Source organism: Acartia tonsa, chromosome 14 (assembly GCF_053477335.1).
Source record: "Acartia tonsa isolate MP-2025a chromosome 14, ASM5347733v1, whole genome shotgun sequence".
NCBI lineage: Eukaryota > Metazoa > Arthropoda > Copepoda > Calanoida > Acartiidae > Acartia > Acartia tonsa.
The window spans coordinates 5,446,488-5,469,131 of record NC_137273.1 but is presented as its reverse complement, the minus strand read 5'-3'; the positions used below and the strand labels follow the sequence as shown (position 1 = coordinate 5,469,131).

General features: G+C 32.3%; 1 protein-coding gene across 1 annotated transcript in view; it reads left to right on the top strand.

Moving 5' to 3' along the window:
- Positions 1-3,338: 3,338 nt before the first annotated feature.
- Positions 3,339-22,644, top strand: part of LOC145306226 (uncharacterized) — a 39,493-nt gene continuing 20,187 nt past the window's right edge. The window contains exons 1-33 of the mRNA XM_080148254.1: positions 3,339-3,473; positions 4,086-4,172; positions 5,153-5,232; positions 5,391-5,495; positions 5,959-6,065; positions 6,458-6,590; positions 7,197-7,260; positions 7,591-7,654; positions 8,096-8,237; positions 8,505-8,567; positions 8,854-8,934; positions 9,452-9,493; positions 10,642-10,734; positions 11,262-11,337; positions 11,649-11,734; positions 12,335-12,442; positions 12,714-12,797; positions 13,025-13,086; positions 13,815-13,939; positions 14,120-14,166; positions 14,490-14,628; positions 15,174-15,318; positions 15,733-15,816; positions 15,998-17,611; positions 18,036-18,723; positions 19,073-19,181; positions 19,569-19,693; positions 20,097-20,189; positions 20,563-20,673; positions 21,050-21,134; positions 21,494-21,544; positions 21,938-22,048; positions 22,400-22,505. Coding sequence (XP_080004380.1) covers positions 3,399-3,473; positions 4,086-4,172; positions 5,153-5,232; positions 5,391-5,495; positions 5,959-6,065; positions 6,458-6,590; positions 7,197-7,260; positions 7,591-7,654; positions 8,096-8,237; positions 8,505-8,567; positions 8,854-8,934; positions 9,452-9,493; positions 10,642-10,734; positions 11,262-11,337; positions 11,649-11,734; positions 12,335-12,442; positions 12,714-12,797; positions 13,025-13,086; positions 13,815-13,939; positions 14,120-14,166; positions 14,490-14,628; positions 15,174-15,318; positions 15,733-15,816; positions 15,998-17,611; positions 18,036-18,723; positions 19,073-19,181; positions 19,569-19,693; positions 20,097-20,189; positions 20,563-20,673; positions 21,050-21,134; positions 21,494-21,544; positions 21,938-22,048; positions 22,400-22,505 — 5,185 coding nt within the window. The 5' untranslated portion in view covers positions 3,339-3,398. The remainder of the gene's footprint in view (positions 3,474-4,085; positions 4,173-5,152; positions 5,233-5,390; positions 5,496-5,958; positions 6,066-6,457; positions 6,591-7,196; positions 7,261-7,590; positions 7,655-8,095; positions 8,238-8,504; positions 8,568-8,853; positions 8,935-9,451; positions 9,494-10,641; positions 10,735-11,261; positions 11,338-11,648; positions 11,735-12,334; positions 12,443-12,713; positions 12,798-13,024; positions 13,087-13,814; positions 13,940-14,119; positions 14,167-14,489; positions 14,629-15,173; positions 15,319-15,732; positions 15,817-15,997; positions 17,612-18,035; positions 18,724-19,072; positions 19,182-19,568; positions 19,694-20,096; positions 20,190-20,562; positions 20,674-21,049; positions 21,135-21,493; positions 21,545-21,937; positions 22,049-22,399; positions 22,506-22,644) is intronic.

The window sequence follows — 22,644 nt, the reverse complement described above, 5'->3', positions numbered from 1 at the left end:
AGAGTAATAATGGTTTTTGTTTATCCATAAATAATCATTAACTCTCTATAACCACTAGCCAACTTGGATACTCTATTTATGGTTAAGCTTCACATTGGTCCCAAAATGGTTCTTACTATCCTTGTTTTCAATTCTAGCTTGCCTTATTCACTAATACACAGGAAGGGCGTTAAAATGGGATGTTTAATAAACTAGTCCCTAAAGTTTCTAATAACGTATATTTATTCGTTTGCTTAAAAGCTTTTGGACTTTTAATGAATTTTGATTGTTTGATTCATTAATTCATTTATAAGTTGAGTGTCAAAACGTTTCAACCAATTAATTATATGAAGAGGAAACTTTTCTATCCAGAGAAGCTGTTACAAAATATATTGGAATGGGTTTAGGCTATTTACCTACCCTTCCCCACTCCTTTGGATTAAGTGAAGCAATTAATTAATCTAAAATAAATTGTATTTTTTGTCCGAAGCTAGGAATTTGCTAATTCGAGTAGGTTGTATCTTACAGAAAACCTTTTAGCAGTCTTGATTTTATGCTATTTACATAAACTCTCTCTGTCCTTCCCTAGAGGCAAGGGGCAATGTAATTGGTATGACTTTAATTAATTACAAAACAATTTTTATTAAATAATACCAGAAAAATTAAGTTCAATTCTAGCTTCATTTCAAAATTGACAATTATTCATTTATAAAATTAGTATTTGTATTATATTTACCTATTAATAACTTGACATTCATTAATTACTTATAAATATTTTATTAAATAAATTCGTTTCATTCATGTGTTTATCTTATTTAATTTTATAAACTATTTAATAAATAAATAAACGCGGCAAAAGCGCTTCATGGGGAAAGAAAAGAGAGGTGGGAAAGAGTCGGAGAAAAAAAGGGAAGGCATTTTCTCATTATTCAGGAACTAGGGATACTGGATAATGGTTCTCAAACTTTTATGAGCACATTCCGTCTTTTTTGTCTAAAACTTTGGTTACTTAAATCAAATCTTAATTGGATTGAAAAATTATTCACTCTTATAATTTCCAAACAGTTTAAGCTACAAGTAATAGGGGTGATTTTGTTTATGATCATCGGGAATGTTTATGGATCGTTATTTTATCCCTGAAAAAATATAAGTTTGGGGGTAAATAAGGGATAAGGGTAAGTAAACAAACAATGTTTCATTGGGATATGAAAGGACCCCTTTACTTTTACTTACCCTTTTTGTTTTGTATTTTTTTCATTTCATTCTTTAAATTACCTAACTCTAAAATTTAAAAAAATAAAGTAGAATTATTGAAAATTGAACTTACTGTGATATTGATTTTCAGAGGGTTAGATATTTGGGGGGGGGGGATAGTGGGTTTAAATATAAGGGGAATCAAATAAAAGGAGATGCAAAAATATCTACTGACTGGGAAATAAAAAGAGAAGGTTACCCTGCTCTTTCCCCCTAATAAAGTGGTACTTGTACAATAGACAAATGAAATATAAAACTACCAAAAACATATTTTGTTAAACAATTATATTTTTTATTTTCTAAAATTTGAAATAAATTTTTAAATAGGAAACGATTATTTATGCAACTTTTTGAAACTTTTAATTTTTGAAAACTAGATATATATGATTTCTAGATGAACAATCCATTAATAGGAACAATAGACGTAACATATAGCGTAGAGGAGGACCAATCAAACCACATTATAGGATATCAAATGAACAGTTTTTTGGAAGAAAATTTCACCCTTTCATATTTGACGGATTATTGTGTTTTATTTTTGAAAATTATGAAGGTAGACAGTCTATTATTACTCATTTGTCTGCTGCGAGCTAGCTTAGTCTAGATAAGGCTAGGCACAAAACTTCCCAATTCCAATTCCTCTATATTTTCCAACTATTAAACACGAATACACTTTTACTTTTTACTACACTTTTTACTACTTATTACACAACATTTTTGCCCTATTTCCTATTTTCTTCATTCTTTTACTAAAAAAATATATTTCTATATGTAGAAATTGGATAAATAGAGGAGTTTTTCACATGTTTTTAGTTTATTTTTAGTGTTAAAAAGTTTAGTTAGGTTAAAACATGATTTTCTGAACATGACGTAATAACATTTCTCTCTCCCTCAATCATAAATTATAATATAGGATAGAAGTAAGTGCACTTTATAACATGTTATTCATGTTTTTAAGCAGAATACATGTTATTTCTGGTTTTTAATGAAATGTTAGGGTTAAACATAGGAGAAAGAACTTTTGCCAGTTTGGTATTTTTCGATGCATTTTAGTGAAGGCTAGCTGATTTTTCATGAAATTACCTTATTGGTGATTTTAACCAAAGACTAAAAATTACGTTACTTTAAAACGATTTCTGAGAAGTTCTACCATTAGGGAAAGAAAGGGATATTGATTAGTTTTTCTTATTTTTCACTTTTCTTCCTGAGAACTGCGACTAAAGAAATTTTTGGCCAAAAAATATTTTTCTTGATCAAAAATAAATCTTCCTCCCAGAACTTGTGAAATTCTGCCTTTGTTAGCTTGTACGTACAGCTGAACAGGGAAAGGGATTAAGGAAATGATTAATTCGTAGGCAACTATGTTTTTCTTTCTTAACAACTATAGGGGATAGATAACTGGAAGATAAATTAATGCGCTTAGCCCTTTCCTTCAAACTTTGAAAATGTAGGATGGTACGAATATAAAATTAGGTATACAAAATATAGTTTACTTTTTTAATTGAATTTTTAAGTATTGACAAAAAGATCCATTTTCAGTCAGGAAAGATAAGAATTTTTTTTTACAAATTCTCAATTTTTTTTATATAAAATATGAATTACTCTGATTACAATTTTTTTTATAGACTTTATAATTTTAATATTTTATTATTAAAATCCTTTTCGTCTAGAGACAAATAAGTAATAGATATAGAAGTATTTTAAATGACAAAGTTTTTCTTGTGATAATATATATGGAACACCTGCCGTATACGTCTAAAGAGTGGAGCATAAAGTTGTTTACCCTACTAAATCTTTGAAACCCCTCATGTTACCCTCTAAAAATTTTTAAAAATACATTAGATTACCCACTTCAAATCTTTATAACCTCTCATTTACCCCCATTTAAAACGAGCTTGGACGTCCCTTTACATCTGCCCTTTTTATTTCTCAGTCATTCTCAACAAGATTAAAAATCAAAAAACTTTGATAAAATAAAGGTACCAATAGCATCTTATGTCTCTAGTTGAAAAAGGTAACATAAAAACTTTTTTTACCCCATGGTAAAATAAAAATAATATTAAGATACTTTAACTTAACTAGGTAAAAAAAATCTGATGTGTTTCAGAAAAATGAATTATTTATGATATTTAATTTAAAATAATCAGTCCAAAAATAAAGGCAAGATGGACGTGGCGTATGAAAAGAAATTTAAGGAGTTACAGGAATTTATTCCTTTCCTCAACAAAATGATCCAAAAGGTAGGTATTATCAGTAAATCATTAATTAACGAAGTCCCTTAGAAACATAGAGGGTTGGGGATTTGCCACCTAATACAGGGATGCAATGGGTGGATTCGAACTAGTTACTCCTCAAAATATTGAAAAAAAGTACCTTCTACTCCTAACCACTTATCCATGGAAAGAGAGATGGAAGGGGTGGGATGGTAAACTGGCTTGAAATACAAAGAAACTCGTCCAAAAGAAGAGTTATAGCTATGTGATGTGTCATAACAGTTGGTATAATGAATAACAAAATTATATGAAACTGTAAAGATATGACCAAAAATGCTCAGACTTTTTTTATGGTTGAATTTCTTTGTATTTCAAGCTAGTTGCATAAAGATTCTGGAAAAATAAGATTCGAATCATCCCCTTAAAATTAAGAAAAATCTATGTTTCTAATTAAAGGACACCTGTCATATTTACTAAATATTATTCTAGCTAGCTATCGCAGGAACTAAGGGTCTAATTTTTTAAAGACTTCATAGTATAGGTATTATTCTACATTCCTTATCATTTACTAAGTCTAGATAGTAACCAGCCTAAAAAATCTCTATATAGAGTAGCTTTTCTTATCTTTTTTATTTTTAGATCGGACAGTCCGGAGATAAAGAGAAAGAACCACAAGTCATGAAAATGAGAAGTTTGAAAGAAATTCTCATAAATCCAGAGAAGAAGGTAAAAACAGGATGTTTGACATCACCTGGGATTTTAAGAGATAAGACAATGAACGATAAATTGTTGTAAATTGTGTGTCAATGTCTAATATCCCCTTCCTCCAGCTGTGTATGAACATCTTTATTAATGAAAAGAACAAAATTACTCCTTCGACCTGTACTAGATCAAAAAGGAGGGGGCGGTTGTGACACTTTTTGAAACCAAAACAACAGAAATTCAATTTATAAAAGAGTTACAGCACTGGAATTTGGAATAACAGTCGCTTTAAAGAGGTACAATGTTGGTGGAAACCGCCGCTAACGCCGTTTCCCGCTAAAAAACAACTCGGCGATAACGGCGGTTCCGCCGCCTTTTCTTCACAGTTCCACATTGTACCTCTTTAAAGCAACTGCCATACCAAATTTCCGTGCTGTAACTCTTTTTTTTAGTTGAGTTCCTTTGACTTTTAGTTTTGAATTCAAAATGTGTCACAACCGCCTCCCCCCTTTGCAACAGAAAAATTCTGAAATTGTTAGTTCATACCAACCAATCAAGATTTAATAAAAGGCCTTTAAAAACTTCAATTCAACATAGGGGGAGGTAGGTTGTGCTAAAATTCCGTAAAGGTGTGAATTTTAAGGCTTAAAAACAGTAGTAACGATAATATTCACTAAATATGCGAATTTCTTATTGAATGGAACCATAGACAAAAATAAAAATATTTATATATTTATAATTAGTGAATATTATCGTTCTATTTACTACTGTTTTTAAGCCTTAAAACTCACACCTTTACGGAATCATAGCACAACCTACCTCCCTCTTAGTAAAATAAAGTTAGATTACAATTATCCTAAAAATTCTTTTAAAAAAACTTCTTTAAAACATGTTTTATTTGATAGCATTAAAATTGACATCAAAATGTATTTTATATTCCATCGGATTTTAGCCAGCTCAATACCTTGACCACAAAAATCAACCATAACCTTTTTTTTATTCAGGTTAGATTCGAGACGCTAGTAAAGTGTGAGGGAGTCTTAATCAAACTTTATGAGAAAGTAGAGGGAACGACATACAATGGGTAAATTTATTATTTTTTATATTGTGATTTATAGAAACAAAACTTTCTCCCCCAAGAATTTACCATCTACCTAAAACAGAATTTTATTCTTAATTATTAAGAAGATATCATTAATTTGTTACCTATTGACCTATCCCTAATTTTAACTATGTTTTTAGGAAACTCTCAGCATCCTACCAAACAGATATTAACAAGATATTTAATGAACCTAAGAAACAGTCTGTCCCTGTACCATCTACAGAACAAAACCATAGGCTCAACAGGAAAGATGATAAAGCTTAATTAAAACACTTGAATCTTACTAAAAATTCCAACGGTAACCTTATTTTGGAATAAGGTGAAGGGGGTCGATATTCGTTTTTTTTTCTTTAAGTTAGGATACTTTAGGTTATTTTGGTTACAATGTATCCCCGCAGGGTTAGGGCACCGCAGGTTCAGACCTTCGCAGGTGTTAGGCATTTTAAAAAAATATCACCCTTTATTCCTATTTCTCAAATTCTTAAAAAGAGAGGGGTTGGGGGGTTCCTGTGCTCGCCAGGTACTTTGAGGGAAAAAACTTAATCGATGATGTTATATAGATTCGTTATTTATAAAGGTATAGATCATGATATGTGTTTACTCAGTTTTACTTTAATTTAGTTATTTGTCACTTAAACCATAGGAGTTAATTGGGCATTTGGTCATCAAGTCAATTTTAAATATTTTATCATCTTTGTAATGCCGCAGAGATGAGACTCGGCCTGAGCATGAGAATCTGAGTGATTACCTTCAAGAAGTGCATGACAGACAACATAAAATCAACCAAACCCAGAATAATGCTCTCAGAAGACAAGGTAAATACATTAGTAGATCGATGTCTGACTGTCTGTCCTTATGAAGCTTTAGATATCACTAACAAGTAGACAGATTGGGCACTGCTTTTTAGGGAAAACAACTGCTAGACAATGACACACCATTAGTTAATAGAAATTGCCCATTCTATCCTTTTTCATACTAGGACAGGAAGATATGTAAACTCATAATTGTAGGTAGTTTTGTATTTACATAGGAATCTACTACCTACTCTTTGTGTCTCAAAATATATTCGATCTCTAGTAGATTTATCAATTTATTGCCAAAAATACAATCACACAAACAATTTTGTCAAAAATACACCAACTACATTTTTGCTGGTTGTAAAAATGTCATGCACCCAATGGACATTTTTTAGAATGTCAATTTTTAGTAAGTTCAAACGACCCACGGATACCTGGTGGACAAGGTGGAAGTATACCTGGCTCTAGAGGTCCTACATTGCCTCCAGCAGCAGGAAATCAGCAGGATCCAAGGAATTTTAGCCTTGCTGCACTCAGAAGCAGGTTTAGATTACATTTTCTAATATTATGTTTCAAATCTAAGATTTAAAAAGGATGTGTAAAAGGGCGACCCCCTCCCAAAAAATTTTGCTCCTAATATATAAGAAGCTTCATCTTCCCCCGAATCCTATCACCGCTCCCCCTCCTAAAAATAAACAAAATATGTAATTAAAATCCTATTTTAAATACCTACTTAACTTGGATATTTGGTAGCATATAAAAGGGGGGGGGGTCGGATCTGACACTTTTTGCGTAAACAGGGTGCATAGGCTTTGCCTTAGGAGTGAGAGGATAGGTTATTTGGATTTGGCCTCCAGTTGATCTCCGACTCATCAAAAAAAAAAAAAAAATTTCATTTTTACCTGTCCAGAGACAACCTGGAGGCCTGCAGCACCTGAACCTAGAGGCCAAATCCAAAATTTTTTTAACCAAAGTAAACTTTTTTCCCCAAATAACCTATCCTCTCACTCTTAAGACAAAGCCTATGCACCCTGTTTACGCAAAAATCTCAGATCCGACCCCCCCCCCCCCCTTGTTTACTAAATGGAAGAAATTATGTTCTCTGATTATTTTAAAAGTAAAACATAATATATTGAACTTGTTTTTTAGGTTAGGTGGAATTTCAGCTGGTCTGGGACGAGGGGGAGGAGCTAACTCACAAAGACCCAATCAGGGATGTCAGATTGAAAATGGTTTTTATGGTTCTTATGAGAATCCATTTATGTATGACACCTGTCATACTAAGATACTTTGTACTATAAATCAAATCTTTAATATCTAGCTGATCGTATATGTCTTTATGTAAACAAATCCTTGCATTGCATTGCTTACATTCGTCCATATACATTAAAAGTAAAACATAAGTTGATACCTACAACATTTAAAACATGAATGAGAGAACGTGTTTATAAATCTTTAAGTACAAGGGAAATTTAGAGTCCAATGAACACCCCTGCCTGATAAATGCCTGTCAAATTAACAATCTGATCATGTGAAATAACAGAGAGATGAAACTGGTGCTAGCAGACTTAGTTTACTGGGAAAACCTCCAGAAAATGATAATCCAGGCATTGAAAACTATAGAATATAATAAGCCAATTATGCATGGAACAAAACCTTTGATCACACGAACTTTGTTTGTAAGAACTAACAGTTCTCGATAATGGACTACGCGCAAATATATATGTCTATGTATTCCCCTCTTATTCGTCTTTTTATCTTAATTGCTATAACCTATTTGTTAATGATTTTTAAAATAGATAGGTTCAGTATGTACATATTTTGTTAATTAACCAGGATCCTAATAGATATTACATACCCAATGATGATAAACAAAGTCACCACTCTGTAGATAAACATTATTTATACTGCTAGTTTGGAACCTGTCAATAAAAATTCAAGTACTCAACGAATAGGATAATTTGGTTATAAAAGTTTTTGTACTACAATTTACAGTTAAGTATTAGCCCCTTAATTAATCCTCTAAATATAGTTATCTACTTGTCCAGGAAGCAGTTTTGGTCCCTACTTTAATAGAGGAGGCGGCGCCAACAGTCATATGAACCGAGGGGGTGGAAATATGATGGGAAGAGGAGGGGGCAATGTTAACCCCGGTGGATTTGGAAGAGGGGGCTTTAATAACAGACGTGGGTAAGTAGAAGCATAGAAATTATAAATATAATAATTTACTAAAGTAACAGGTATGTTTGAGTGTTTGGACACTGTTTTAATTTGCACCAACCAATCATGAAATAATAGAAGTACACAAAGTTTTTAATCCAATGAATGAAAGAACGTGTTTATTAAACCTTTTGGGACCAGTTTTATTTAGTGTATTTTACTCTTCATTCTAAAATGAATTTTGATAAGAATAATAAAAATCTTACTGAAGCTTTTGTAATTTAAAATTCCTTTTAGAAGTCAAGATTCTGATGGAGGACCTAGAATACCTGGATTAGGATCTGACATGACAGCCTCCAGGTTAGGATAAATAGCGGTTTGCTTCAAAGTGCCTAGTCCAGTTCAGAAATCTCCCCTCCCCCACCTTTTTAAAGGAAATAAATTGAAAATAGCGGGAAGGAGGGGGATTTTTTTCGTTTGCTTGAATTTTACTTTCAGGTCATGTAAGGTAAGGTTGAATTCTATTGTGTACCTACTGGGTTTTTATGTTATATAGTTTAATACTACAATAAACAACTTCACAGATTCTTTTTTATGACTATCTCAGACTCCAATAGTCGCAGGTTAAGATTTCTTTTTCTTTTAGGGGTACTGGACAGAATATACCTGGCCTGGGGCTGGATATGGAGGATTGTCCACCAGGACCTAGCTCCACGCAATTTTTAAGGTAAAGCATTAGTTGATTGCTTTATTAATCATCGATTCTTGCAATGAGTATTTATACCATTAACAAGGATTACAATATCCATAAAATCATGGATTAACAAACAAACAAAGTGAGTTGATATCTAAAATAGAGGGAGAGTAGGTAAAAGACAAAACGGAAAGTTTAAGGTAAAAATAAGAAAATCAGGGTACCTTTAAATATCAATGTATAAAGGGAGGTGTGAGTTTTAAGGCTTAAGAATCGTATTAGAACGATAACATTTACTAAATATGTGTATCTCTTTTTGATATGAACTATACATAGACAAAAAAAACTTAAGAAGTCAACATAATTTTTTATCGTTCTACTACTGTTTTTAACTTAAATCTCACAACCTTTACAGATTTTTAGCGCAACCTACTCCTACCTTTCTTTTGTAACATTGCCGATAGACTGACGGACCAATTAAGTTGTATAAGTTGTTAGTTGATTCTTGGTAAAGGGAATCTTCACAAAATTGCTAATTATGTTTTTCTAGACAAACTAATCAACCAAGGAGAGATTCTAAAGAAAGTCAAAGGTAAGGTTTTTAAATCAGTTATTTGAAACATTTTATTACGTACCCAGGTTCTCTAGAACTAGTATACGTCCATAACCTATAATTATAAAATTAAAGCGTAAAGGTTTTATATGCAACCATCTCGTAATCAATGCGCAAATGGCTCTTAGAATCCGAATTTCAGGATATAAGGGGGGGTTTTTTAATGCAACCATCTCGTAATCAGTGAGCAAATGGCACTTAGAATTCGAATTTCAATCTATAATTTTGCATGAGTAATCCTTGGTAGGTCTATTTTCCCTAAATCGAACAAAAAATTGGAAAAGTAACGGCTAACGGCTGGCGGCTCAGCTATTTTGCCATTTTTTTGATATTTATACTGCAAATTAGTCACGAAACCTCTCTCAACATAATACTCTTTTCTACTCCAAAACGCTATCAAACGGTTCTAGACGGTAGCTGTTGGTACTAGAAGTTTTAAAATTGGTTATTGCTATCATTTAACATGAATTAAACCAAAAATATGTTTTAAAAAGTCGATTCCTACGTAATTGATGATGGATTTACCCTGAAAATAGGAAAAAAAACGGCTGAACGGCTGAGCCGCTAGCCGTTACTTTTCCAACTTTTTGTTCAATTTAGGGAAAATAGACCTACCAAGGATTACTCATGCAAAAGTTCAGATCGAAATTCGAATTCTAAGTGTCATTTGCTCACTGATTACGAGATGGTTGCATTAAACCCCCCCCCCCCCTTTGGCATGAGAAAACCTTGGTAGGTGATCTATTTTCCCTAAATCAAATAAAAAGTTTAAAAAGTAACGGCTCAGCTGCTAAGTCGGTTTTTTAAGCAGAAATTTGGTTTCTAAGTGCCATTTGCGCAGTAATTACGAGATGGTTGCATTAAAAACCCAACCTTAATTTATTATTTAAGTGTAAGTTAGGCAGTTTTTTAATATCGGGGTCATTTAACTGTAATATAACTGATATCCAAAGTTTTAAAATCACGTTATCTTATTCGTTGGTTCAAAACCTTGGGTGCTTTTTTTATTGAATTTACTGTTTGGTTCTAGTGTCCAAACTTTTCAACCCATAATTTTAATTTACAGAAGGGGTAATTTTATTTTCATTAATTGGGATTTTAGAAGATTGAAAGTTTCTATATTTTAGATCAGATGGCCGTATAAGCCCGTGGGAGGATCCTAGCCTGCCCCCGCAGGGTATTGATAGATCCTGGTTGCAGGACGCTCCTAAACATAACAGGTAACTTGTAAGGCAGTTGTGTTCACTTTTGCGTGCAGACAGCTGACAGACGGAAAAACTTGCAGGCGGCTGTTACCCTTATAGTTCCCAGTCGAGAAACACCGTCCCTATATGTTGAAATAAATCGAAAATAAGGGGGGAATGGGGAGTGGGGTGTATTTTTTTCCGATGCAACGCGTGTTCTGTCATGTTTGGGTTTCTTCATCTGTCTGTCTCTGTCTGTATGTTTGTCTGTAATGCTTTGTTTACTTCGAATAAATTTGTTGTTTCTTGATGTTATTGTATGACTTTCAGCATAATATATAAAATTATGCAGTCCGTAATGAATTCAGAAAATATCATGTAACCAGCTAAAAATTCTTAAAAACGTAGGGGTGGGGCTAAGTCAACCCTCAATCAAAAAGAAACTGAATTTTTTTTCGGGGGGGGAGTATTTTTTTGCTAGGTCGATTTCTCATAGGAGGATGTATCCATGATAATTTATTTTAAAATCATACCCACTTGAAAAAAAGAATATTTTATGGTAGGGAACCAGAAAATTCTACATTCTGGCAGAACAGAGTCGGATCTGAAGAATTAGAACTAAATTCTTCTGCACTCAGGAATTTTTAATATTTTTTCATTGTTTTAGTTTTGACTTCAGGGTTCTTATTTGGGATTTTTAGGAATAATTTTTGATCAAGAGTAGGTAAGGTTACTCATTACAATTGAACGAATTTGCTAGTTTCTATTGATTTAAAGCATAAATTACAAGAGTTCAAAAAATGTTCGTCCTGCTAATTTGTTTAGACAAAGATTTTTATTTCGTTGCAATTCATTAACATTATGATATAAATCATAATTTTTAACAAGAAGGAACGCCTAAATAATTTAGATCTTTAATCTACAAAACATGAAATATAAAAAATACTAGGCATGAAAAAGACAAATCCCGTTATGATTCCGCCGCTGGTAGCAGCTCAAACCGCCGCCGGCAACATTCTGGTTCTGATCATCACAGGAATAGAAACATATCCTTGTATTCTCATGTTGAATATGGTAGAGAAACTAACCAAACTAGTAAATTTGACTATATTATACCTGAGGTGAATCCTTAAAAAAAAATTAAAGTCGCTGCTCACTGGTAAGGCAAAATTGTGTTTGTATAATTTTCTCCAAAATACATAAGAAATCTACAAAAATTAAACAAAATCTTATGTTAATAACCCTCATATGATTTGATTTAAGTTTTGTAGATTTTTATTCGATTTTGGAGGATTTTTCACAAAAATAATTTTGCCTCACCAGCGAGCAGCAACCCTAATATATTTTTTGAAAATCCACCTCTGAGCTGTTAGACAAATTTTATTTTTTTAAAGAAAAATAATGTCTTCTCTCCCCCTGCCCAAATTTTTAAAGATATATGAATTAATGAAACTTCAAGGCTGTAATTAAAATTGTTTTATAAAAAGTACATTCTGAATTATTGAGGATTAAACTGTTTAATTTATACTCTGTGTATGTATACAACATACTTAAGTGTTTTTTTTGTATCATATAAATTCTTTTTGTATAAAACAAACCAAATAAAGAAATAAATATATACGTTCTACAATTCTAGAAGGTCCCATGACTCTCATGAAAGAAGATCCCACCATGATGCCAAGTACCGCAACAGCCCAGATTCTAGCAGACACCATTCCGGCCATAGACGGGGATCTTTTGATAGGTTTGTTAAATAAAGCAGGGGTGTATATTTTCCAGACTAGTTGATTTTTTCCCCCAATTTTTATATTGAATACGGAATATTTCCTTATTTTAATATCATTAAATATGGAATTATATACTCCCATGACGAAAAACTAAATTTTAATCATGTAATGGGTTGTAAAGTAAGTAACAATGTGCTTGAACGTGGATCAACTTACTCTATGACGTTTATAGTTAAAAATTAAGAAACTAAGGAAAAACAATCAATAATAAAATGTTTTTTCTTTCAGGGATAGGGATAGAGATAGAGACAAGGGCTCTTCAAGAGATAGGGATAGAAAATCATCAAAAGATTGTGATAGCAGACCTCCAAGGAACATTTTATGACTTATTATTTTTGAAAGCGCAACTACTCTAGAACAAGTGGTTGTCACTTAACTTGATCATTGCATAAACTAACAAAAACAAACGATCAACATGACATTTCATTTTTTTAGATTTCTTCTATAATATACCTTTTATAATAATTTTTATGATAATATAATAATTATAGAGCGGCTTCGCTTGTAAGAAATCATAGAAAAATGAATGTTGTTTACAGAGACACTCCACAAAGTCCAGAAAGGTCTTCATCCTCACATAGAAGATCTCATAACAGCCCAGGAACTTAATATGTTTTCTTATTATTATTAAAGACACATCCTAAGTAGTTATATTTTTAAAAGCGAAGCTTTTCTATAATTAGAGTCTGTCCGTCCGTACGTCCTTAACGGATAGCTTTTTTCGTTAATTTAGGCATGTTAGAATTGTCCTATCGATTTTAAACTTTGCATGGTGATTCCTTTAGTAGTTAGGTACGATTTAGAAAGCGTAGCAACTCTATAATCATTACCAGAATGTCCGTACGTCCATTTTAAACATGTCGATTTTTTACTTTTTTAACAACTAATTTTCATGTGATCTAATCATCCGATTGATCTGATTTTTGGTATATTAATTCCTGGGAGAACAAAGTATAATGTTATAAGCGAAGCAACTCTATAATCAAGTCCTAAAAATGTAAGTATGTTCATAAACATTATCCTGTATCCAGCAGTATTTCAACAAATTTACTTACAATTTTGGTTAGACTCTTATACATTTATATTTTGATTATTCAGTTCTGACACTATACAAATGTTAATGTCCGTTTGTCCAACCGTTTCAGTGCTTCGCTTTTATGGATGTTGTCATCCTTGTTTATAATAGTAGTTACTCTATTATTGTGATATTCCTTCCTAACATAAGTGTGAAATTTCTTCAATCATATTCAATTTTTGTATTTATTATACTGGTTTAATAGGCATGTTTAAATTTATTCGAAAAGAAAATATAACAGTATTTCTACTTAGATGACCGCCATAGGTCTTCACATGACCGATATGACCGCCATAACAGCGGTCATGGTGACCACAGATCATCAAACAGACGGTCAAACGACCCCATGTCTCCTACTTATGATGATCACAGAAAACAGGTAAAAAGATCGATATAATATAGCTTAAGAATGTAGGCAGGGAAAGGTTAATGGATGGAATTCTATTATTCTCCTCTAAATTTTTACTTGAAATTATGCCTTTGGTACCTAAACAAATTAAGAATTAAATCTTTTGAAGATTTTTTCTGTCATAATTTTTAAAGATTTATTTTTTTGTAGGATGCTCCAAAATCAATCCCACTTGAAAGAGACGATAAAGATAAAAGGTAAAAATACTTAAACCTTTAGTCATGACAAAAACTATATTTTTGCTTTTTTTGACGAACTTTAAAGAAAAGCAAGCAGTCGATTTTATAAACTTTGCAGTGATGAATAAATACTGATTTTATAAACTTCCCTACTTGAATTTTTTTTATAGATGTTTGTTTGTGAGCTCAATAACTGTTAGAGGAATAATCATATTAATATTACAGTCGATAGGACAATTCTAGCATGCCTATCCTTTACGTACAGGCGGATGGACTGACTCTGAATGTAGAAAAGATTCGTTCAAACAAAACAAAACTATGATAACGCTAAATTTTTTTAGACACAGTTCTGAAAATAGAAGATCGTTTGATAAATCCTCAAATGACAGAGAAAAAGATAGAGAAAGGAATGAGAGGCCTAACTCAAGACTATCTAATTCCAGTCAAGATTCTAGAGGGACTACACCTGCCGAGTCAAATGTAAGTCTATTTGTCTAGTATTTGGGTATAGTCCCTTTCGTGGCAACGCCCCTTAAGGGGCGATTCGTCATATTTTCAAAACGGCTATGGATAGGTTATTTTAGGTTAGGTTAGGTGATTGCCCCGCAGGGTTAGAGCCCTGTAGGGGCTAGAAATATTAGAAAATCTACTGTGAAAATACAAAGTAACGCTCCTTAAGGGGCGTTGCCACGAAAAGGACTAAACCCCAATTTTTTTTTTTTTTATGAAAAAGGATATGTTTGTTCAACAAGCAATATTTTAAAATTAAAACACTATCATTGTTAAACCTATACTCATCAAGAATCATTAATTCAACTTACAACAGTATATAGTAGATAACCTACCAATTATAAATCATAGGATTTTCTTTATTTTACTAAACATAAAATTAAACGCGATAATGCTTTACATTTTCATCAATATTATGTTAAGTTTAGGATATATTTACCTCTTTTTAATTTTATTCTTTAAATTCAACATTAAATATGGACACGACATAAACTATAATAGACTTAACTATTCAGACTATTCAGGCACCTGATTTGCCTAATCCTGTACCAACAGTTCGTCAAGACCCTCGCCGTAGCAGAGATCCAAGACAGCGGCCTGCACCGCCAGTGAATGTGGTAAAGCCTATCAATAATGCACCTGCCACCGCTGTTTCACCAGGTACGATTTGTATTTGTAGTAGCGCAGCTACTCTGTTTGAATTTTCAATGAAAATAGAATCCTTACGTTTGGTAATCAACCTTTATTATATTTAATAAAAACCTAATAAATTGGTCCAGTATAAAGATATAACCAAAAGCAAAAACTAAATTTGGTTAGTCAAACATTAAAGTGATTAAAATGTAGCTTCTGTTTTGGGGGAATTTTTTGAGAGTAGTTCCTTTTTGAATTTTATTAGGTATGCTTCAGTTATTTCCCTTTAAGGCCTTCAAACAAAAGCTGATTTCAACTTATTATGTTTAAAATTAAATCTCTTGTTGACTTCAACTGATATTGACCATATCTACCTATAGATCACTGCCGTTGGGTATCTTTAATCATTTGCTTTTTACATATCTCATGACATAACCTTAGGTACTGGTGGTGGTCAATATCCTGCCAAGAATCTTCCATTGCCAGCTGGCGCCAGTATGCCAACCCATCTGGCTGGACAACATGGTAAGAACCTCAGATTTAAAGTCCACATGTAAAGTAACGATTACAATTTGTCTAGTCTAATACCTGCAAGAAATATTTTATTATATTTAGAACTAGACATTAACTAATATTTCTTTGTTTTAAAGTACGTAAAGATTTTCATAGTTAATAGAAATGCCATAAGATTGATGTTATTTTGTAGGAAATTATGGAAATATACAGCATCCTGGTGGTGGGCATCAGTTCCCGCCAAGACCAGGTTTTCCACCTCATTTCAATCAACAGCGCCCAAGATTCCCGCCAAACCAACACATGATGCAGCATCAACAACATTTTCCTCAACATCCCCCCCGGCCGTATCATCAGCAGTTCAACCAACAACGAGGACCCAGGCCTAACTATCAAGATGGCGCACAAAATCAGGCTCCCAATAGTTCACTAGGTGGACAAAGATCTGATCCTAGGTTGAGTAAGGGGTTGCTTGGAAGTGGAGCAGCGTCTCAGCAACCCAGGAATTACAGAGAGTTTAGAATGATGAAAGAGGAACAGGAGAGGAAAAGAAGAGAAGCTGAGGAGAGACACAGACAAGAGATGCAAAAGTATGAAATGCCAGATGAGTCCACCGAAAAGACCAATGATGATGATAAAAAAGATATCACTGAAGAAAAATCATCCAATGACACACCTAAAAAAGATGAAAGTGAAAAGGAGGCATCAAAAGATTCTACAACAAATAATGATGGTAAAGCAACAAAAGAAGTCAAGAAAAATTCCAATGTTGTTGATCCCAAAGCTATTGAACAAATGAAAAAATCATTCAAAATTCCCAAGTTGAAAAAGAAAGAATCTGCGGAAGAAATTAAAGATGCAAAAGAAGAAAAGGGAAAACTAAAAACATTTGATATGTTTAGCACTGACTCAAAATCAATAAATAAAGTAAAGAGGGATCCGAGATTGAAAAATGAGCAATCTGTCAAAGATTTATCAGCTCAAATTGAAAAGCCAGTTGAAGAGACAGGCAAAATAACAATATCCAAGTTTAATAGTGATTCTGATTCTGACCACGGTTTGACAATTGCAGAAGATACAGAATTAGAAGAGGGAAAAGATGAAGAAAATCAAAAGGAATCACTGGAACCTGAAAGTAAAGAAAATGAGAATAAAGAAGATAAGCCTAATCTAAAAGAATTGCTCAAGAATCTTGTTACTAATCTAGACCCAGCTGAAGCTGCCAAAATGTTGGAAATGGCTCAAAGTCTGCAAAGCCTGGATATGTTAAAACTTGAAAAAATTGGAACACTTGAGGAATTTAAACAGATAATTTTTGATAATGACAAGAAAGATAACACTGAGGAGATTAAACCTAAAGGCAAAAGAACACCTAATGCAGCTGCCAAACAAAAAGCTGCTCCAGTAAAAAAACAGACTAGGAGAAGTGGTCGCAATCGCAAACCAGTCATTGAAGAATCATCACAAGAAGAAGTTGATAAGGAATCTGAATCAGAAACTGAAACGTTTGTCATTGAACCCAAAGATCTAAAGCGTCCTAAAAAGGGGAGAAAAGTGAAGAGCAAAAAGAAAATAGCAGATGAAATAGATTCGGATAACGAACAATCTGAAAATCCGCCACAAGATCAGCCGTCTGAAATTACTGATAACACTGAAGATTCAACAGTTGACAATACCATGATAGCTGATGAGAGTAGTGTTATAACAGCTAAAGGTGATGACACGCCTAGCACTGCAGCCAAGACAAGGATGTGTGCTACCAAAATGGGAGTGAAACCTGCCATGAAAAGCAAAACATGGTTTCCAGGTATGAATAACTTAGTGTATTATTAAAATCTCTTTTCAGACTTTTTTTCTGTAAACAAAGTGATATCTATCTAAAAAAAATATATAGTAAGTTTAATCTGTCACTAAATTGTTAGCCATTAAATGTTTTTACGAAGTCTAAAATGCAGTAATTTTATTAAAAATTTAACTTTAAATGTGACATAAAGCAGTTTTTAATGTAAAAATAATATAGGTTTTATGAGCAATATAAAATTAAGACTAATCTTTCTACAATTTGAAAAAAGCCTAAAACCATACATAATCAATCTTAAATAGTCTATATGTATGTGAAGCTTCCCTTAAGGGAACACTCAGAGAGATCTAAAGAGATAAAAAAAACTTGCTACTTTTTATAATAGGATATAATCTAAATGACTTTATCTATTGTTATCTTATTTTTCAAGGTGATAACAGAGGAATCATGAAGAGAGATGCCGGCATGATAAGTCCTCCCCCGGCACACAAACATGATCATAAAAATATTCAAGTTAAAGATCCCGACCCCCATGTATTCTTTGGTAAGGATCACAACATTGATGATGTCCTGAAATCTGAATTCTTTGCAAGTCAGGGCGAAATTGGGGAAGAGAAGGCGAATGAATTGAAAAAGATATCTGAAGTTGTTACAAGCATGCATGTAAAACTATCTGATAAAAATAACATTACTGAAGAACCTAAAGAAAAGAAAACTAATGATGATAAGCAACCAGAGGAGGAAATTAAAATATGTTCCAAAATTAAACTTTCCCGACCCAAACCTGAAATTAAAGAACCAAAGTTTATTGAAAAACTATCATTTTCAGCACCCAAACATACATCTAATCTAATTGACAGACTGAAAAGCAAACTATCAGTTAAAGAACCTTTAGAAAATGAAACAAACAAAGAAGAAAAAGATCTAAACCTTTTTGGTGTTATAAAAAGTTTAAAGCAACAGAAAAAGCCACGCTTGCCTCCTGCTCTGATACCTATTGGTCAAAAGAAATCCTTGCCAGCTTTGAAAGGAGGGAAAGGTTATGGCAAGAATAACAAACATTGTCTTCAATATCTGAAGGAGGTCAAGAGTGAAAAGGCTCTGGAATCACAAATGAGGTGAGAACTTCATTATCAACATAATTTTGACCATTTTTTTTTGCAATTGTGAACTGAACTATTAAGTATAATAATACCAAATTTTGAGGAAAAAAGTAGTTTACATCAGTTTTATCGCTAACGGACACTTCCATGATTTTTGAAATTATGGTTTCTATGACAATCCGGCACTTTTTATTAATCGAAGCGTCTCTATAATTAATAAGTGACATATTTACATCAAAACATTGTTCAAAATTAGTGATAATATTATATTCTAGTTTTAAAAAATAAAAGTATAGAAACTCTTTATTTGTCTGATTTGTTAAGCTTTGCTGTTATGGTTGTTGTCATCCTTATTTTTGTCTAGTGACGAGGGATTATCAAGTTTGTTTCGTTGTATGAGCTACAGTTGTTCCTTTACTACCAACGATGTCCAACTATTTAAAACTCATGTCAACACTCATACTGATGACAAGGTAAGGATATGTTGTCGGGGAGGTGTCGGGTTCGAGTCTAAACCACACTGCGTCATACTTACGTTAATATGGTATCTACAATTGCTTGACAATATGATGAAAGAACGAACAGGCTTAGATAATTACCATGCATAGTAAGAGTGTGTTTTAGTCATAGGGTTAATTGTCGGAAGCGTGATACTGTTTCTCATCTTAATATTATTTAGCTTTCCTCTAGAAATCTTTTTAAGCTTTTAATTTGTATCTTGATTAAAAAAATATGTATTTTTTTTAACTAATAAAACTTCATCTAAAAACTTTTACAATGTTAGCTTTTAAAACATCTTTTTCATATATAAAATTCACGTGTTCAGTTTATTGCAATCAATCAAGGTACATTTTTTTCAGTTTGGTGCATTGAGATGTTCATTATGTTTTGGTAAAGCCTCTGATCCAACCAAACTTGTCAAGCATATTATTTCTAAACATGGGTTTTCAGCTTACCAATGCTCATACTGCTTTGTTAGAACCAGGCAAGTATTTCTTAAGTTGTAGCACAGAAACTCTATAAATTGTGAATGTTCGAACAATCGATTGTTAGTTACATCACTCTTTATTTCTTGATCAAATCTAAAAGATTAAAACTAAAACTGTTTACTTTCTTTTAATGACTAAAGAGGAGATAAGACAATAGATGATAAATTGATGTTCAATGTACATCTCCAATTATGATAAACAAAATTACCCATTCTGTATATTAGATTGTTGGTTGAAATGTCCAATGAAAATATAATAGTCCCCTTAAGTTTTCTGACAAACAAATTATTTTATTTTTTTCCAAAACTTTGATTACCTGTTCCAATGTCCCCTCCCTCCCAGAATATTACTCTTACTAGGTAAATGAATCGTTTTAATTAAATATAAAAAATATTTTAGGAGTGTACTAGAAGTATTTATTCATCAGCTGTTTTTTCATCCAGAAGACGAGAAGAAATATTTATCTGTTCATTCTATGAAATCAAACATCAGGTTAAAATTTTTTATTAACTGCTGGAATCTCAAGGGATGACAATGGGCGAAATATTACCAAAATTAAACAAAATTATTCCTTGTGTAGATCAAATTATTGGTTTAAAAGTTTGGACACTCTAGTTAATAATCAACCAATCAGAAAGTACCCATAGATTTTGGACCAACGAAAAAATAACGTTACAATTAAACTTTGGGAACCAGTTCAATTTTCAGTCAAATTTTCTCTCCCTGATATAAAGATTAAAATATATCAAGATAAAGTAAATAATGAGAAAAATACACGTTTTTAAATTTTTATACTACACAAAAGAACTCCACCTTAAAAAAGTGTTTTAACTTTTAACATTTGATAAATAATATTTTTATTTAGGAAAGAAAATGAAGATCCCATATGTTTGAATCATGACCTAGAATGTCCATCCGATGTTTGTACCTTTACATGCAGTCAAAATAATCCCAGTCTTCTTTACAATCATATTAGGTAAACTTTTCATTTATATTTTTTTCAGGGATACTTGGATAGGACGATTTTTACCACAATTTTGTAATTTAAAATTCTGCATTTCGTGTTTTAAAATATCTCAGACGGCTGGTTAAATTTATTTTAGAGGGGGATGTTTTAATGTCTCATAACAGGTTTAAGGCTTTTTTCCACATCCTAAGAAAAAATACTTTATACCAATATGTATATTTATTAGTCCGTCTTTCAGTCTGTAACGGACTTCTAACATGGTAGGTAATATATTTATAGCAAACTTTCTGCCAATTAAACTATTTTATTCAAAAAAAATTGAAAGACCTTACATTTATATGCTTGTAATAAAATATTGATTGACTAATACCTATTATTTATTTAGTTCTAATGGATGTAAATTTAATGGCTGTGAAGATGAAATGATAGATTATCTCTGCCCCTACTGTCCATTTTCTGATCTGGCCATGGTAATATTTTTATTTTTTGTACATACTCTCATTTTCTTAAAGCCATTGTTTTCCCCATTTTTGTATCTCCTTTGCAGTCCCACTTCCCCTCGGTTACAACCTAAAACTAAGTTTACGCCATAAACATATCTTGTTTATTCAATTTTACAAATGTTCAATTTAATACCTATTTAAAATTTTTATGAGATTTTCTTTAAGGTTATGTCCATTTTTACCGTTGTTTTATGGATTATTTTGTGTATTTTTGATTTTATAAAAGTGTTTAACGACATATTATACCATTAGATGTTTTCTAATTGTAATTTTATTATTTATTTAATTAAATTTTTTACATTTTACATTATTTTTTCGATTGATAGATTACTGTTGTGATTCATCAGACGTTAGAACATTCAGATCAAAAATTAAAGGTATTTTGATTTTACTGTATGTAAAAATGTGGGATCTTCAAACCTCAAATATCTTAGTTAAACCCTTTCATTTAAAATCAATCGATAAATAGGAGGTATGTCTGTCTGTCTGTTTAAGTATCTTATTTCCTCTTACTAAGTTGATGGAAGATACATGCATTGCGGTCATAGATTACTTCCCCTCCCACATTTTTTATTATTTTAATTTATACCCTGCTGGCATTTACCTATTGTATGTGTCCAGCATATGACACAAACACACTAAATTACTCTGGTCCGCTAATTATTTTCAATTTATTTCAAAATAAGGGGAATGTGTTCTGTGTTCGTTAGGCAGTCTAAGGAAAACCGCCCTGTTTTCTTTTGATAGTAACAACAATAATGCATTCTCAGGTTGTTATAAGAGAGACAGAACTACTAGATCCAATGTTGATGAGTGAGAGTGAAGAATTAGAAAGTTCAAGTGAATGTTCCACTGACACAGAGCTGTCACAACCTGATCAGGTACAGACTTCAAATATAGCCTAAAACCATCCCAAGATCTATGTGAAGTTTACCTAAAATAGAGAACTCAATCGATTCAGTAGTTGTCGAAACCATAAACTACAGACAACAAACTCTTACTACTTTATATAATAGGATACAAGAGGATTGAAAAAAGCTTTCTTAAAGACAAAAATGTGCTTAAAGGGAAACTTATGCCTTAATATGAATGCCGTTAAAGAAAATTAAGAGGGTAAGGTGTCGTTTGTGGTCGAATAGTTAGCTGTCAATCCCTATAAAAGAGTCTAAAATTGCCTAGGACGAATATGAATCTTTTCTTAAAGCTTATTTAAGATTAACATATTTGTCTAGGATTTCCACGATGAAGATATCGACTCACTGGAGCTGACTGAAAAATGTGTTGAGGATGCAGAGAAAGAAAAAGATGCTGTTGCTACTGCCGCTGCTTCAGAAGAAGGTAAAATTGAAGAATCTGTTAAGCTTAAACTTTTAACATAAAGAAAGCTTTTGTTGTTTACAAGTTTGTTAGTTTATTAAAGTTTTTATTTATTTTCCCCTCCTAGTTTTTTTCAGCAAGGAAGGAAATAAAATTGAAA